Source organism: Drosophila virilis, chromosome 5 (assembly GCF_030788295.1).
Source record: "Drosophila virilis strain 15010-1051.87 chromosome 5, Dvir_AGI_RSII-ME, whole genome shotgun sequence".
Lineage (NCBI taxonomy): Eukaryota > Metazoa > Arthropoda > Insecta > Diptera > Drosophilidae > Drosophila > Drosophila virilis.
Genome location: NC_091547.1, coordinates 25,138,397 through 25,157,094, shown reverse-complemented (window position 1 = coordinate 25,157,094; position 18,698 = coordinate 25,138,397). Strand labels below are relative to the sequence as shown.

The following is an 18,698-nucleotide window of genomic DNA, read 5'->3' as shown; positions in this document are numbered from 1 at the left end:
TATATATTCTTAATCAGCATCAACAGCTGGATGAAAAAACATTTTGTTTTTCAAGATATCTTGACAAAACTCGGCACTTATTAGTTTTACTTTACTCCTCATATATATGCAAAATCCTATTAAGATCGGACCACTATATCATGTAGCTGCCATAGGAATAATCGGTCGAAAATTAAGTTTTTGGATAAAAAAACATTTTGTTTATCAAGATATCTTGACCAAACTCGGCACTTATAAGTTTTACTTTACTCCTCATATATATGCAAAATCCTATTAAGATCGGACCACTATATCATATAGCTGCCATAGGAATGATCGGTCGAAAATTAAGTTTTTGGATAAAAAAACATTTTGTTTATCAAGATATCTTGACCAAACTCGGCACTTATTAGTTTTACTTTACTCCTCATATATATGCAAGATCCTATTAAGATCGGACCACTATATCATATAGCTGCCATAGGAACGATCGGTCGAAAACTAAGTTTTTGTATGAAAAAACATTTTGTTTATCAAGATATCTTGACCAAACTCGGCATTTATTAGTTTTACTTTACTCCTCATATATATGCAAGATCCTATTAAGATCGGACCACTATATCATATAGCTGCCATAGGAACGATCGGTCGAAAACTAAGTTTTTGTATGAAAAAACATTTTGTTTATCAAGATATCTTCACCAAACTCGGCATTTATTAGTTTTACTTACTCTTCATATATGTGCAAAATCCTATTAATATCGGACCGCTATATCATATAGCTGCCATAGGAATGATCGGTCGAAAATTAAGTTTTTGAATGAAAAAACATTTTGTTTTTCAAGATATCTTGACCAAACTCGGCATTTATTAGTTTTATTATGCTCCTCATATATATGCAAAATCCTATTAAGATCGGACCACTCTATCATATAGCTTCCATAGGAACGATCGGTCGAAAATTAAGTCGTATGAAAAAACATTTTGATTATCAAGATATCTTGACCAAACTCGGCATATACTATTTTCCCGCTACTTCTTAGATAGGGGCAAAGCACTATGAGCATTATGAAAAGGTTGGGTCTGCAAGGGTATTAGATCTTTGGCGTGCCGAAGATAGCCCTTCTTTCTCGTTTTCTTATAAAGTTGACGGTGAGCGATGAGCATCCATGCAAGGTACAACAGAAGACTATGATTTACAAAACTCGAGAAAAAAAATTTTCAGCATATGTGGCCATCAAGTATTTGCCTGGGGTCGCAAACTCATGTAGGTCAACCGGAGTGGGTATGTCTCCCGTGTACAAATTGTAAAGAAAGTGACCCAGTACGCTGCCTTGAGGGACACCCGGATACATATAACGAACCGCAGAGATTGCTGTCTGCCTGTGACTTCAAACTTACGCTGCATTACATCAGAGCGCAAAAGTAGAAAGAAGGGGGTGGAAAGACTCATATTGATTGGAGCAATCCATCTATCCAGACTCGGTCGAAGGCCTGCTTAACGTTCTCAACATTGTTCTCTTTTGTGAATGCAGCTAGTCCTGGTGGCTAGTTTGATGGCAGGTGGGGACCAGCTGTCTAAAACTTTGCGCTTATCGTTTTAATAATGTCTATGATTGAAAGACCTTCTACTTGTTCAGTGGGTTCTGTACGGGGGAACTCAACATTTTATTGCTGCGGCTTTGGGGCTCACGCTTTGTAAATTCGGTGAACCACTCGCAGCCTTTTTAGTTGGTAGCGTGGTTACCACCACAGTGGGCGCATGTTGCCGGAACTAAGTAGGGCCGTGTGCAATCGGCAGTGCGATATGTGGCCGTACTCCTGGCATCTATGGCATTGCACCACGTTATGGTTTTCTCGTGCAGTCTCCACCTTCACCATCTGCTTGCACAGCTTCCTCATGGTAAAAGCCTCCTTATTGTTGGCCGCCGGCTTTAAGTTAATGAGATAGATGTTCATGGGCTCCTTGGTGGCTTTGCTGCTCGGATTGTGCACATGGAGAGCAGTATGACACTGACTCCGCAGGTCGTCGATGAGCTCTCGGTTGAGTGTGGAGTGGTGAAGGCCTACACGGTAGAGCTTCTCCTCCTGCAGCTGGTATGAATAGAATTGGATATTTTGTTCTTCCTGTTTCTTTATGATGGCCTGTATGTGCACATCATTGGCTAGGAGTCGCATAGTCAGGTTGTCCACTACTTCCGATAGTATTAGCCACACGTCCTTGATGTCATCCAAGTCATTTAGGAAGATGGGGTGACTTCTTTTTTACTCCAGTGGGGGCGTTGTTGTTGGCCCTTTCTTCGGGCACGGAGGATCTGGTGCTGGCATGGGCAATTGAGCTTATCTGCTTGGCTTCAGATTCATCGGTCTCCATGTCGTCGTTGTTTTCAGGTGGCGCCAAGAGAACATATCTATTGGATGTATGTATTTGAACTGGACTGGTGTCAGTCTTGTTCTGTTTTCGTCGCGCGACAGGTGGGGACCAGCTGTCTAAAACTTTGCGCTTATCGTTTTAATAATGTCTATGATTGAAAGACCTTCTACTTGTTCAGTGGGTGCTGTACGGGGGAACTCAACATTTTATTGCTGCGGCTTTGGGGCTCACGCTTTGTAAATTCGGTGAACCACTCGCAGCCTTTTTAGTTGGTAGCGTGGTTACCACCACAGTGGGCGCATGTTGCCGGAACTAAGTAGGGCCGTGTGCAATCGGCAGTGCGATATGTGGCCGTACTCCTGGCATCTATGGCATTGCACCACGTTATGGTTTTCTCGTGCAGTCTCCACCTTCACCATCTGCTTGCACAGCTTCCTCATGGTAAAAGCCTCCTTATTGTTGGCCGCCGGCTTTAAGTTAATGAGATAGATGTTCATGGGCTCCTTGGTGGCTTTGCTGCTCAGATTGTGCACATGGAGAGCAGTATGACACTGGCTCCGCAGGTCGTCGATGAGCTCTCGGTTCAGTGTGGAGTGGTGAAGGCCTACACGGTAGAGCTTCTCCTCCTGCAGCTGGTATGAATAGAATTGGATATTTTGTTCTTCCTGTTTCTTTATGATGGCCTGTATGTGCACATCATTGGCTAGGAGTCGCATAGTCAGGTTGTCCACTACTTCCGATAGTATTAGCCACACGTCCTTGATATCATCCAAGTCATTTTGGAAGATGGGGGTGACTTCTTTTTTACTCCAGTGGGGGCATTGTTGTTGGCCCTTTCTTCGGGCACGGAGGATCTGGTGCTGGCATGGGCAATTGAGCTTATCTGCTTGGCTTCAGATTCATCGGTCTCCATGTCGTCGTTGTTTTCAGGTGGCGCCAAGAGAACATATCTATTGTATGTATGTATTTGAACTGGACTGGTGTCAGTCTTGTTCTGTTTTCGTCGCGCGACAGGTGGGGACCAGCTGTGTAAAACTTTGCGCTTATCGTTTTAATAATGTCTATGATTGAATCTTGCGAGCCGCAGCTGTAGCGGGTGAATTGGGTTTGATGATATCTATTAAATGCACTAGGGTGTCAACGGGGTCTCTATTCACACTAGCACCAGCACGTGGGCTGCTGTCTGGGTCGTTGGAGACCAATAAAGGGTAGGAAGGTGAAACTGGACTTCTTGCGGACATCAGCGCGGAGAATTTATTAGAAGCTGTTGCTAAACGGCTGTTAAGCATAGAGGTGCTTGGCGCAAGTAGTTTTGTTTTCATATTTGACGCTATTGATTTTCTATTTTGGCTGTTTTTATTGGGTTACAATTATTGATGCGTTGCAATCTTTGTGCGGGATTGCAAAAGCCGTATTTGGCCGTTTGGCGGGCACTTGAATTTCCACTTTGGATTTTATTTTTATTATTTATCAAACACCAAGAAGTGTCTTTCAGGAAATAATGTTTATAAGCTAATATATAAGGACGTATCTCATTCACTGGAAAGAAGGCATCGCGCAATCTTCCTCCGAGCAGTTAGACCAGATTCTTCAAATTAAAATATGTGTTGTAGAGAGTAGAGAGTGCTTTTCATTCCTTTTTAAAATAGCACTTTCTCACCATTCTTCTCGGACGCTCTCCTATAATTGATACGTTGATAACTCTGTTCCATTGCGTTTAGACTCTATTATGCGACAATTTCGAATCAAACGTTTAATGTATGCCATTACCCTAGGAAGGCGGGTATACGATAAATATTTATCCTACGAACCCAGCAAATCATGTTCTTCCATAGAGCATTTTCCCAGCTACAATAATCAGACTCAGCCATCCCATGGGATCAAATAACCCTACAACTGTTAACACACTTAATCGGTTCGTTGATAAGCTTGCTGATATTTCGAAATTTAAATCAAGATGCAACAATCCCTCGAAACTTGATAGGTTTTTTTTACTACCACTAAGGTAGCCACCCCACAGTTCATAATTATAGTTATAGGATATAAGTATTGTATAGTATGTAAACATTGTATTAGTAATAAGAACAGTTAAGGCAGTGTGCCGATGTATTGAAGCTAGTTAAGGGAAAGGAGCCCGGTTTGAGTTAAGTTTGAATCTAACCGCCGGCCGTCACAGCAACCGTGCGTTTCTGATCTCTTGCTCAACACCGCCTTCGAGAGCGCAACTTCAATTCGGCGGCGAAAACGAAAGCTCCGAGGCGAGCAAGGAGCGCGAGTGATAACAAAGAGGTGTATAGCGGAGCGCAAGGGCTTCAAAGCAGTGCGGAATGGCCTTAGTTTAGAAAACTCATAAAGGAATAAGTTAATAAAACTATCAGCAAATTGGGGACAATCAAAGTGATGAAGAGAAAATGCTGACTTTTATATCCTGGGGCAATCACCTTTTTACTAAACTTCGGAGATATCTGAGGTTCACTCAAACCTAAGGTGCTAGCGTGGTTGGTGCGAGGCCCAGGCCCAGCAGTGCAGAAGGAGCGAGGCTGTAGCCCGCTAGTGTAGTTGGTGCGTGGCCAAGGCTCGCCAGGGTAGCTGGCGCGAGGCTACTGCCCGCTAGAATAAGTAGTACGGGGCTGTGACCTAGCGGAGTAGTCGGTATGGACATAGAGGGAGAGGTATGGTTTGGTCGGTACGTTCACTTCTCCCCCCCTTCAACCATCAATCCGAGCGAACTTATAAACGGGCGCACCCAATTAAGTCAAAAAAAAATTTTTATACGGTATTTGTTGTAAAAGCACACCCTAGTGTGTGGGTACTCTGGTAGAGAGTAAGGGAAAATAATACCTCGCACATGGGCAAATGACAGGAATGGGGTGTTGAGTAGTCGAGCATACCCTAGAGAATTCATTTAATACCCTATGCTAGGCAGAAATAAACACCTGCACAATCTAGTCGCCCAAAATGTAAGCAGAATCGAGTACACAGAGTGAACATCGGGAAAATAACGGAGATCGAAAAAGTACAGCGCACGCGCGTCAGACAGGCGACCAAGCGTGGTGTGCAAGCGTGCACACGTTTAGGCGTCGCGTCAGAGGCTGTACAGTGGGACGAACTCAACTCGCGTGCGGTAAAAAGTTGAATTCGTCAGTACAGCCAGCGCAAGCAATGAGATCGGGAGTGTTTAAAACTGAACAAAAACGGAGTGAACTATAAAATAACGAATTGTGAGACAAGTTAAAGTTAAGGAAACCGAAATTGACTGATTTTCTTTTCTTTTTTTTTTTTTTTTGGTGGAGTGACTAACACCATTGTGCTATGTGTAATAATAATAAAATATATATTAAAAATATATATCAGAAAAAAATAATAATCAAAAGGATTGATAACAATAATGATTGACAATAATCAGTGAATTATTTTGCTTTATTTTTTTGTGGAGTGACCAACACAAAAAAAAAAAAAAACTCTGAGTGAGCGAAAAACCCAAAATGAAATCAGGTGAGTGCCAAAACTCGGGGGTAGGCGTGCGCTCGGTGGTTTTTAAGCAGTGGGCTTAGAGATGTGCCATGGTCGATGTTCAGGAGGGGCTTCTTGGAGTTCTTCCTGCCCCCACGCTACTTCGAAAGGCTTGAGGACGAAATCCGGTCCCGCTGGCAACGCGTGGGGGAGGAATTCAAGGAGTACCTGATAGAGCTGAGAGCTCTGATGCATCACGCCAGATACGAACCGGCACAGAAGTAGCACCGGATCTAAGAAAACGCCACTCTCGAATACAATCAGGTGGTCGCGAGCTAAAATGGCGTGGAGTGGCAAAGGACGGTACAGCCCCCAGGACACCTCAACTCGATCCGGACTACTCCCATCGGATCCGGAACGATCGGACCGCCCCGCCGGCAACGGCCCCTTTGAAAGTGGCCCTCCGAATGATGAACTAAGATGCCGGGACCGGGTATGATCCGCGACGAACATATCGCAGGCTCGCACAGGAGGGGTACTTTGCCAGGGAGTATCCCAATGCGCCCGTTTTGTTTTTTTTTTTTTTGATATGTGGGCACCGAGGCAGAGGAGAGCCAGGATTGTTGTCGCCGCACGGAGGCGGGAAACGGTCAACGGCGTCGCCCAGGTCAGGGTCGGGTCGACGCCGACACGCACGTGACTCGGTAGCAGTACATCCGGTTAAGGTGGAGAGTAGCCGGATCGTCGCCACTGTGGAGATTGGCGGGCGGGCGATGCCTGCAACTATCGACACAGGGGCCACTCGCAGCTTCATGAGTGAAGGCTTCGTACGCAAATGGGCGATTCAGGGGAGAGTGGAGAACGTACAGTAGCGCATTCGTCTGGCAGATAGGTCCACTCTCAAGGTAGAGAAGGCATTGAGGATAGACGTCAACCTAGCAGGGAAGGTGGTCAGCATGTTAATGCTTATCATGCCCGCAATGCTGGACCACGTCATCCTGGGGATGGACTTCTTGGGTGCGATACGCTGCGGCGAGGCGGAGCTGGTCCTAGAGTCGGTGACGTCTCCAGCCGCACGGCGTGGAACCAGGGAAGAGCCGAAGGAGCACCTGCTCGGCAACAGAGAGAGGATACCAAGAAGGAACGGAAGTAACACAGGTGATCAGGACACAGGGGTTCAGGAGCGACTGCCAGGGGGGAGCGATCATGGAGCTCTATCTAGGGTTGGAGTGGTGCCCGGAGGAGGCGAGACGCAAAGCGAGCTCAGCATCGAAGAGACAGAGTGGCCAGCGGATCTGGATCCGGAACAAGGGGAGTTCCTGAAGTCGGAACTGGCACTCTTCGCGCGGAGCACAGGATCCGGCTGACGGCCGACAAGCCATTAAAACAGCGATAATACCCGAAGAATCCGGCCATACAGAGGGTGATTGACGAACAGGTACATGAGCTGATCCGGGCAGGTGCCATCGAGCCGTCGCGTAGTCCGCACAGTGCCCCAATCGTCTTAGTCAAAAAGAAGACTAGCGAATGGCGCATGTGCATTGACATAGGGCCGGAAATTGAGCCTCATGCGTTCGCCTACCTAGACGGCATCGTGGTAATAGGGGCAAAGAAAGAACAACATGTAGAGAACTTGAAAAAGGTGTTTCGCCGGCTAGTCTCAGGCTGAATAGGAAGAAGTGCAGTTTCTTCCGGGAGAGGTTGTTCTATCTAGGACATGCCATTTGTGGGGAAGGAATGTGTACCGATCCAGAGAAGGTGGAGGCGATACGTAACATGAGGGCCCCGACAAATTGTAAGGAATTGCAGCAGTGTCTCCGGATGGCGTCATGGTGGCGTTTCATTCCCAACTTCGCAAACTCAGGTACAGCCGCTCACAGCGCTCTTAAAGAAGGGGGAAATGGGCATGTAATCAAGAACAGGAGGAAGCATTGCGTCAATTGAAGAACAACTTGACGACTGCCCCTGTGTTGGCTTGCCCAGACTTTTCCGCCAGGTTCGTGCTACAGACTGACGCGAGCGACTACGGCCTCGGCGCAGTGCTGACGCAGACATTAGAATGGCAGGAGCGGGTTATAGCGTACGCGAGTAGAAAGTTGCTGAAGGCCGAGGCGAACTATTCCGCCACCGAGAAATAGTGCCAGGCAATCGTTTGGTCGATACGGAAGCTGCGTTGCTACCTAGAAGGGTACCGTTTCGACGTGATAACGGATCATCTAGCACTTAAGTGGCTCAACTCGATCGAGAGCCCCTCAGGCAGGATCGCGCGATGGGCATTGGAGCTACAACAGTTTCAATTCGACGTCCACTACCGTCGAGGGAATGCGTGCTAGAATCGCCGAGGAGCCGGCCAAGATCCCGGACTACATAGAAGAGAATGGGCAGTTATATAGGCATTTGGGCCACCGGACGGACGACAAAGACTACATTCCCTGAAAGATATGTATGGCCAGTGGTCAACGGCAGAGGGTATTAGCGGAACGCCATGATACTGCACGGCGGCGCACGTGCAAACCGCGTCCCGAGAGAGGACTTTGAGCCGATTCGGTGTACCCAGTAGGTTTGGGTGCGACAACGTAGTACAATTTACAAGCCGTAGTTTCAAGGCTTTTCTGGAGTCTTTGGGCGTAGAGGTCCAGTACACCGCCCCGTACTGTCCTCAAGAAAATCCTACCAAGAGGACCAACAGATCCGTGAAGACCACGATAGCGCAATTTATCGAGGGCCACTAGGGTTCGTGGGACGAGTTTTTTCCCGAGATATAGCTGGCGGTCAATACAAGTGTGGCAGATTCGACCGCAATCAGTCCCGCTTTCCTGATGCAGGGAAGAGAACCCCGGTTGCCCGCCGCTCTGTATGATCAGGTGACTCTGGAGTCCGTAACTAGTGCGCTCAACCCTAGGAAGAAGGCAGTTAGGTTAAAAGAAATCTTTTATATCGTCCATAGCAATCTCCAGCGCGCGTCGAAGGATCAGGGCAGACACTACAACCTGCGGAGACGAGAGTGGCGGCCTTCGTTGGACTCGATGGTCTTGTTAAGCCAGCACCAACTATCCGACGCCGCTGAGGGTCTCGGTGCGAAGTTGGCACCCAAGTTTGGCGGCCTCTAAAGGGTTGTCAAATTCATATCCCCTAATATTGTGCGTCCAGTGAGGCCAGGCAAACGAAAGAAGAGGGTAGCCAATATATCCCAGCTGAAACCGTTTTACCAAGAGATGACCGATGGCGGAGGGGAACCGGACCCAAAGGATGTAGAAGAAGAGCGTGCGCAGCAGATCTAGCCGTAGAATAAGTTAAGCATAGATAAAGTAAGCTACATATATTGGAAATAACATAAGCAACGGATAGGCTATAAGTTAGTTGAAGACCCAGAAGTCGGAGCCATAAACGCCGCCGAGGAAGCGACGGTAGTTAATAAAACTAGCAATAAAGTGGGGACAATGACTTTTATATCCTCGGTCGGTCACCTTTGTACTAAACATCGGGTATATCCGAGGTCCACCCTAACCTAAGGGGCTAGTGTGGTTGGTGCGAGGCCAAGGCCCAGCAGTGCAGGAGGCGCGAGGTTGTAGCCCGCTAGTGTAGTTGGTGCGAGGCCAAGGCCCGCTAGTGTAGTTGGTGCGAGGCCAATGCCCGCCAGAGTAACTGGCGCGAGGCTACTGCCCGCTAGAATAAGTAATACTGGCTGTGACCTAGCGGAGGAGTCAGTATGGACATAGAGGGAGAGGTATGGTTTGGTCGGTACGTTTACTTCTTCCCCCTTCAACCCTCAATCCTAGCGAACTTATAAATGCCTTGTAAGTCGCTGGGCCTGGTAAGACTAAGACTTATACCGCGGGCAATAGCTTTCTTACAAACTTTGAAAATTATTTAGAAGCCTAAAAATACATATTTTTTACGAAGCCAACCTCAGTACAAAAAGTGCATTCATATGTCAACACAAATGTTCCATTTAGCCCAGATCCAAATACTCATTAGTTTTGACAATAAACTTCTTCCAAGCTGCGGTCTGCACCAGATAATCTAACCGCTTTAGTGTGCTTCGATAGAACTATCCAATCACCATAGTTTGATCCAGATGGGACAAAAAGGGTAGACGTACAAAATATTTTCCCGAAGATAAGCGTCGATTGGCATTGACAAAAAGTCCTCGCACCACCTGACTCATTGCCGAATTGATCTAGTACCCAAAACTTGCGTAAAACATTGTCGAGCTACTCATTTGCATCATTATTATGTGTCTAAACTGTGTGCGAGGACACTAACCACGCAAGTTCGTTGATCTTTCCAAGGACGATGTAGCCCAAGTGTGTATTTTGTGCTAGAGGTGAAGCTGCTGAACCTCGATAAGCTTCACCCAACATTAGCTCATCGTAAATATCGCTCCCGAGCAAAATGGAATATAACAATTAGGATCGGATAAACGAAAATTCTTTAGAATATAGGGATACGAATTTCAAGTCAATTTCTTGAGACGCTTCGGTGATTCTTTCATTTGCTAAACCATTGAAATAATTATATATCCCTTTCCTTGTCAATCGTAGTTGTTGGGCTGCACTCTATGGAGTGAACGATGCTTGGGAACCCTGATCGAAAAAAGCTCGAAGCTGCAAGGGGTAGCCATCTTTTGACTCGATAAACACCAATTCTGTTGGTAAAATGACCTCCAGGCTGGTAAGATATAGGACTTTCTCCTTTCCGTTGATTAAATTTGTAGACAATTTCTGATCACTTCCGTCCTCCTTCATGCGCCGGCTAGTGGCCAGAACGAATATGTCAAGATGCCATTTAGCCTTCGGAATGCACCAGCAGTGTTTCATAAATTTATAAACTTGGTCTTTAAACCATCAATTCGTGAAGGAAATATTGTTGGTCATATATAAAATATTGCTATAGGAACCGAAACAATCGAAGAGCATTTAGAAACGCTCAGTAAAGTGCTTCGGCTTTTAACAGAATATAGGTTGGAAATAAAATTAATTAAATGTTTATTTTGTTTTACGAGTGTTGCATTTTCAGTCTACTCTGTACAAAAACATGGAATAAGCTCTAATAATGAACATATTACCGCAATTAAAGACCTCCCAATTTTGAAAATTCCTATTGAAGTGCGAAAATGTAAGGTTTTTTTTCCCATTTTAGACATTTTATACCTAGTTATTCAAAGATAGAGAAGACATTAAATGAATTAGTAAAATTAGGTGCTAACTATGAAATTTATGAAAAATGTCGGGCTATTTTTTATACCCTGAACCCATTAAAAATAGGTAAAAAGGGTATATTGTATTTGCTCAAAATGCAAATGTATGTAACAGGAGGTAGCATCTCCGACCCCATAAAGTAAACATATTCTTGATCAGCCATGTCCGTCTGTCTGTCTGTCCGTCCGCCCGTCCGTATGTATGAACGCAAGGATCTCAGAACCTATAAGAGCTAGAGACTGAAATTTTCGATGTTGGTGCTCCTAGTGCCTGCGCGTTTGATGTTGGAAGAAGAGGGTTCAGGGTATCCCCTAGTCGGGAGCTCCCGACTAGAACCTCTTACTTGTTTTTTATTTATTTGGTGTTGGAAAAAGAGGGTTCAGGGTATTCCCTTGTAGGGAGCTCCCGACTAAAACCTCTTACTTGTTTATTCTTTTAACAAGTATAGGATTTACTTAGAGGGAGTTCTGTTTAAGATAGTCACTGATTTCAGCTCGTTGACATTGACTTTGGATCGTAAGACTCTTAATGATAAAATTGCTAGATGGCCAGATTGGTGTGATCAGTGCGATAATAATGATAAATGAGTATTAAGTAAACATTAAAATTTACACTGTTAATAAGTTACAAAAATAAGTAATTTTATTCAATATTTCATAAACTTAGATACGATCAAAAACGATCTAAATTCTAAGAATGCCCAAGCTGTTACATTAAAGTTGAATATTAAGTTTCTTGCTTATAATAATAATTCATAATAAATTTAATAAACCATTCCTTTGTCTACTAACTTACCTTTTTTCTCCAATATTAGATATTGTATTTACAAGTTCAACCAAATCGCCTCGGGTAACACTGACCGCATCTGATGTTTGAGCCTGATAATTTTGATTTACGAAAACTAAATCAAATGTCTAAAAGAAAAGTGAAATCCAGATTAAAATTAATAAAAACGAATAAGTAAGGATATCTTCGACATGCCAAGGATTTCAGGGCCGTGTTGACCTCAATGCGATATTGATAAGATTTGGCTCATATGGATCATACTTTAACAAATAAATACCGGCTTGGACATTATGATGAGATTTTAAAAATATCTACGGATATTAGTGAAACTAATAACTCTTTCTAGAATCACTGTAAGACATCTTAAAAACTAAATGGTATTCCTTGATGAGACTTTAAAAATATCTAAGGATATATGTGAACCTAAAAACTCTTTCGAAGTGTCAGGCGGTCAACACACACAAGGGCGTGGCAAAGTATCAGGCCAAGTATCTTGGAACTGTACTGGATACTCGAAACGGGTTATTTACAACGTCGTGGTGACGCCAACTTTGAGATACGGAGTCTGGGCTTGAAGAATTGCATCTCTTACAAATCGAAAACGGATTCAGACACTCCAAGACTTTGCTTGCGCCGAATGACCGGTGGACCCAACTTCATTGCAGTAGCGACGGCTATATACACTTCTTGTGTGAACAGATGTATTCAATAAGTTCTTATGTAGGGATTTGAAATTAAGTTTAAAGCAAATCTTACAGCTTCGCACAAAAAATCTTTGATTCGTATGTTGCACCGAGAAAGCTTAAGTTCTTCAAAGTGAAAAACACGTCTCAAATGAAGTTTCTTAAACACATGAATTTGAATTCGAAATATCACCCAGCAAAACTATAACACCGACTTCCACCAAGAAGGAATAAACTTTCCAAAAAAGAAAGGGACACACTTAACACTAATTAAGATCTTATAAAAAAGTTTGAGAACGGTCGAATAATAAACAAAAAAATGCAAAAAGAAGTTTTTCGCAATATCCAAAATTTTCCGAATTTTCCAAAATCCCGACTTAGCGTGCATCACATAAGGTAGCTACAGTGAAAACTTAATTGACTTCACGGCGTGGTTCGAAAACCATTCAATCACACAGTCAATCAATCAGTCAGCTTTAATTTATTTACCTGCCACAGCGCTGATGTATGCATTAAAACGCTGCTTAGCGATAAGACATCATCAGCTCTGGCTATGCATAATGTCTTACAGTACCGTACTTCTGGCATCTATGGCATTGAACCACGTTATGGTTTCCACGTGCAGTCTCCACCTTGACCATCTTCTTGCACAGTTTCCTGATGGTAATAGCCTCCTTATTGTTGGCCGCCGGCTTCAATTTATTGAGATGGATGTTTATGGGCTCCTTGGTGGCTTTGCTGTTCGGATTGTGCACATGGAGAGCGGTATGTCACTGGCTCCGCAGGTCGTCAATGAACTCTCGGTTGAGTGTGGAGTGGTGAAGGCCTATGCGGTAGAGCTTCTCCTCCTGCAGCTGGTATAAATAGAATTGGATATTTTGTTCTTCCAGTTTCTTTATGATGGCCTGTATGTGCACATCATTGGCTAAGAGTCGACCTAGCTTGGTCTTGATGGTCAGGTTGTCCACTACGTCATCAATGTCATTTAGGACAATGGGGGTGACTTCTTTTTCCTCCAGTGGGGGCATTGTTGTTGTCCCTTTATACGGGCACGGAGGAACTGGTGCTGGTATGGGCGACGGCGTAGGGCTGGTTGCCGCTCTCAACCTGAAGAGTCGCTGAGGCAGGCAAGTTCTCTTCTTGGATTGAGCTTCTCTGCTCGGCCTCATATTCGGAAGTCTCAATGTTTTCGTCGTTTTCGGGTGGCGCCAAGAAAGCATATCTACAGGATGTACGTATTTGAACTGGACTGGTGTCAGTCTTGTTCTGATTTCGACGCGCGGCAGATGGGAACCAGCTGTCTACGACTTTGTGCTTATCGTTTTATTTATACCTGTGATTTAACCATGCGAGCCGCAGCTTCAACGGGTAAATTGTGTGTCAACGGGGTCTCTGTTCACACCAGCCCCAGCATGTGGACTGCTGCCGGGTTAGAGACCCTTAAAAGGTAGGAAGGTGGAAGTGGAGTACTTCTTGCAGACATCAGCACGGAGAACTTATTGGCAGCTGTTGCTAAGCGGTTGTTTGGCATTGGGGTGCTTGGCTCATTGTGGGTGCGTAGGTGATCTCAGCACTCTCTGGTATGGTGGCTCCATTGGCATTGCCACTGGCTGGGTGCATGTCAGCTGGGCAGCGAAGACGACTTGCTCACTTAAAAAAAATATTGCTTTGTCAACAAGTGGTTTGTTTCAATTTTTGACGTAATTGTTTTTTTCTGTTTGTTATAAGGTCACAATTATTGATGCGTTGCAATCTTTGTGCGGAATTGCAAAAGCCGCGTTTGGCCGTTTGGGCGTGCACTCGAATTTCAATTTATGATTTTATTCCGCGAGTACGTCCGTTCACTTCGAACACCAAGAAGAGTTCAGCTTCTTGTTGATAAGTTCTGGTGGAGTTCGGTATTGAAGCTTCTGCATTACTTGGAGAATGATCTCTCTCTGGGAGCTGCGGCCGAGCAACCGTTATCTAAGCCGATACAGATGACGGACAGCCTCGACGCCTTTACCAATGTGTACGGTGGTTCTGTTGTTCTCCGTTAAGGTAGACAGCGTCTCACTTGGGCCTTTGGGGTGCGAACCAACGGTGATCGCGATTGCGTGTGACGCGCTTTGTGAAGGTGCAGCAGGGTGTAATAGTCGCCAGGCTCTTGCAGCCTTGTCCTTACGTCGACATGAATTTCCGGAGTGTTGTTGGGCATGCAATATTTATTCACCAATACTGCTCGGAGTCTTTTCTTCCGCGATGCGGTCTTCCCACAAAATCGCGCGTAAAAACTTTGGCTGCTTAGGTCAGATGTTGGTCTAAATGGATGGCTATGATGCTGAACCACACAAAAACGCGCACGTAACGTTTTGTAATAGGGCAGTTGCAAGCTGTGTAATTTTTAATCTCGAAGGGGCCTGCAAAATCGACTCGTGTGTGAGTAAATGGCCGAGAAAATCTGACTTTCTCCACAGGAAATTCGCCCATTGGCTGAGTTTGTAATTTATTTTTTTGGATTTTACCAACACCTTGAGCTTTGGAATCCTGTGCTGTGATCGTATTAGACGCTGAGCTGGTTGCTTCCATGCAGGCATATACGCCTTATTATAGGATGTCGCTCATAGTAGCTAAGTGCTTCGGCCGCTCTTACGCGACCACACGTTCGAATGATTCCCTTTCTAACTTAAAACCGGTTCAAATTAAGTAAGTGAAGTGAATTGCTGGAACTGACCGGTCTTTTCCTGCTAAGCAAGTGTACTCCGATGAGTAAATTTCTTTCTGGGTGAGGAGAATGAGTGTTTCTTGTGCATAAGAAATCACGTTGCTGAAAAGCTCGTTTGTTGACGGGAGCGATAATCTTTTACAACGCTTGACAAAACGGAAAATGTAAGCCAATACTCGCAAGGCTCGGTCAAGAAGCGTTCAAGGAAGGGAAATGAGGGAGCCGTGTATGCGCAGTTTAGCTTAGTCGCGCGTTGCTCTATTATCGTATCTGGAAAGGGTTCAAATGGACAGGCCCTTGGCTCTGTGGGAGGCGAAACCATTCTGGCTGTTACCACCACAAGTCGCTATTAACTAAAGCTTGTGGTGGGGCACCCTTTTGCTTGCTAAGCCAGCGGGATTGTACTTGAATCGTACAAGGGACCATTTACTTGAGTCGGTGACCTGAGGAATTTTAGCCACTCCGTTTGCTACAAATGTAGTCCATGCGCATGTGGGGTTATGAAGCCAGGCTAGCACCATTGTGGAATTTGTCCTATAGAACCAGCCTTCGCCAGTAGAAGGCAGCTAGGGAAAGGGTGCTGCTGATAATTCGGACAGAAGTGCTGTCCCGCAGAGTTCCATTCGTGACAAGGACACCGTCTTGACTGGAGCGACCCTCGTTTTTGCTATTGCTATAAAACCGTAATATTGAATATTCCCCTGTGGGCATAATCCGATCCATCTTGGTTTGCGTAGGCACGAATAACTGCTACTTACTGAGAAGACTCTACTTACTGAAAAGACTCTCAGGTAGTGGATCGCCGCAGTCTAGTTCTTGGAGTCACACCTCTCGTGCATAAATATTTTTGCCTGAACAATGACCGGACTCTTGCGTTTGTACATACGGACAGACGGGCGGACATACAGACGGGCGGACAGACAGACGAACGTGGCTAGATCGACTCGGCTGTTAATGCTGATCTAGAATATATATACTTTATGGGCGGAGATGCTTTACATAATACCCTTTTTACCCATTTTAAAAGGGTTCAGGGTATAAATATGTTTGAGTTCTGCTGTTCAGTTTTAATTCACGCTCAAAACAAATTAAATCGCATATATACGTAGACTTAAAGTTCAGTGGACTCACTTTACTTTTTTTTATTATATTCAAATTTTTGGGTACGTCTTCGTTTCAGTCACCCCACATAACGTCTAAATTATTCAGAGGTGGTGACTATTTCTCTTAGTTTTTTATCAGAATTGATATGTAAATTATACATCATTTATACATTATTAATATAAGCTATGTATAATGATAATATGTATATGATAATTTTATTTATTAATAACATAACTTGTATTTAAATTTATGATATAAATAAATGGGCGAACTGTTTTTTGATTCCGCAAATATTAGCCTTCAACTACCTATCCCTCTTTGTTTGCATCTCGAGACTCCACAAATTCAGGACATAGAGAATCAATTTTGCTTACAGGACTGAGCTTTCTAAGATTAAATGTCTTCCATTGTTAACATATTAATTCTAAGTACAAATCGGACATCTGCATTGTTAAAATACCAAAATAATAATTGTCGCTTTCTTGCAACTGGTATGTACCGACTTCGGTTCGCCTGCCTAGTTTAACTAATATAAATTGAAAAAATAGGACAGACTTAACGGTTCTGCCTTCTCGTAACTAACGACAAATAAACAAATAAAGACTGTTTGATTATTTATATTGATAACAGCTATAAAAATATCTCGATAGAGCAACATTTTGATGATCCCGACGGGAACTTGTGTTGTTTTCCTATTTTTATACAATGAAGTAATAAAAGTGTTAAAAGATCAGCAACCGGACATTTTATTTTTGCTCGGTTCCTCTGGAGTAGCAATTGCCGCTGCTTTGGCTACTCTATCAGTGGCTCAAAGCTTTATTGCCTTATTTGCATAACCTATGTATAAGCGAATGCCGTTGCCTCGTTGCTCGTAGCTTGATCCTTTCATGCGCCGAATGCATGTACTAATTATCAACGCTGTTAGCATATACTTAAAACCTACGCTTGTAATAATGAAAAAAAAAATAACGCCTTGCGTGCAGTGATCTCTGCAAACAGGGGGATTGCTCTTAATCTCATAGCTATCTAATTTTATGTAAGTTTGCTCTTACTAATACGTCTCCTATAAGTGGAGGCTGGAGCAGATCAAGTGGCTTCAGGCCCCATGCGAAACTACTCAGCTTAAATGAAATTGGTAGCCAATCGCGCGAAGACTTTGATGAATAAACTGTTTCGCTCGCAATTTCAGTTTGTAGTAAAATAGCAAAACGCAGTGCTTCAATATTCAGCTGTTCAAGAGTTCGAGTCAAAACTATGCTGCCCGAGAAGGCAGTTGGGGTTAGGGCACCGCCGCATTACCCTTATTAAAGTTGCCTAGGATTAGTGGGGGATACACTAAATGTTCCGACTTTTATTCTATGTTTTCTATGATTTAGCAGATATGAAAACATTCAGCGCTGGATACAATTCGACCACTGGAAATGACGAACGATAATTATGTCTTTATACTTAATTGATTGGAGAAAAAATTAAATAATAGACGTTTAGTTTTTCAAGCACATACGTGAGATATTGGGGCTCGAGAGGGTAGCAGGTAAATCGGCCGTGGCACTAAATTGGACAACTCCCTAGTTGTTTGACTTGTTGATGCATAAAATAAAATTTTAATTATACATAGTTTATATACCTTCATGTATGATGGTATATTCGGAGTAAAATTTATGGCTTATAAAACACATAACCAAATGATGCTGGGTAGGCGGATGTTCTAAAATATACATATATTCAGCATTGCCGGGTCGGGAGGCTCTTAGACTTAACATATTGTACGCAGGCACGTGGCGACCGAGCAAGAGCAAATGAGAGTGTGTATAAATCGAGATAATAAGATAGACATAACAAGATACAGAGTGAGAGAGAGAGATAGATAAAATAGCATACGCCGTCAGTAGTACAGAACATGGCATTAAGAGAGCGTCGTCCTGCAAACGCTTTTTCTTATTTCCAAGTCGACTGTAGCGTTTGACTTAGAAGATTGCGCATTCAATTTCACTTTGCTTGGGCACGCAATCCAGCACCAGGCCAAAGGCATACTACAAGTACGTCACTGCACTGCACTGCAAGAGATAGAGAGAGAGAGGGAGAATGATAAACTATATGTTTTGCCTAGATGACCCACCTGTAATAGAGATGGTGGCATATAAGCTGACATCACTGCAGGGTTACATGACCGAAGCAGCCGGCTGCTACTTCCTGCCAGCGGGGCATCGACCGCCACTTTCTGTTGATCCCTCCAAAAAAATGCCCCATGCTCCACATCGTCAATGTTGCCCATATTGTCACATCATATTGTGTTCGTTAACCAAGTTAGAACTGTGAGTATTTGTGTTTGATTGAGCACCATTTCTACTTCTTAAGGGGAAATTATAGCTCGCCCAACTTCAGTTCCTGAACAAGGCTTTGTTGCAGCACGC

General features: G+C 44.0%; 1 protein-coding gene across 2 annotated transcripts in view; it reads right to left on the bottom strand.

Annotated features, from left to right (window-relative positions):
- The window catches only part of Obsc (Obscurin), a 204,517-nt gene that overhangs the window by 173,798 nt on the left and 12,021 nt on the right, over positions 1 to 18,698 (bottom strand). For both annotated transcript variants that reach the window (XM_032437394.2, XM_070210261.1), the window contains one exon: positions 11,803 to 11,921. In XM_032437394.2, coding sequence (XP_032293285.2) covers positions 11,803 to 11,921 — 119 coding nt within the window. Of the gene's footprint in view, positions 1 to 11,802; positions 11,922 to 18,698 lie in introns of those variants that run through there.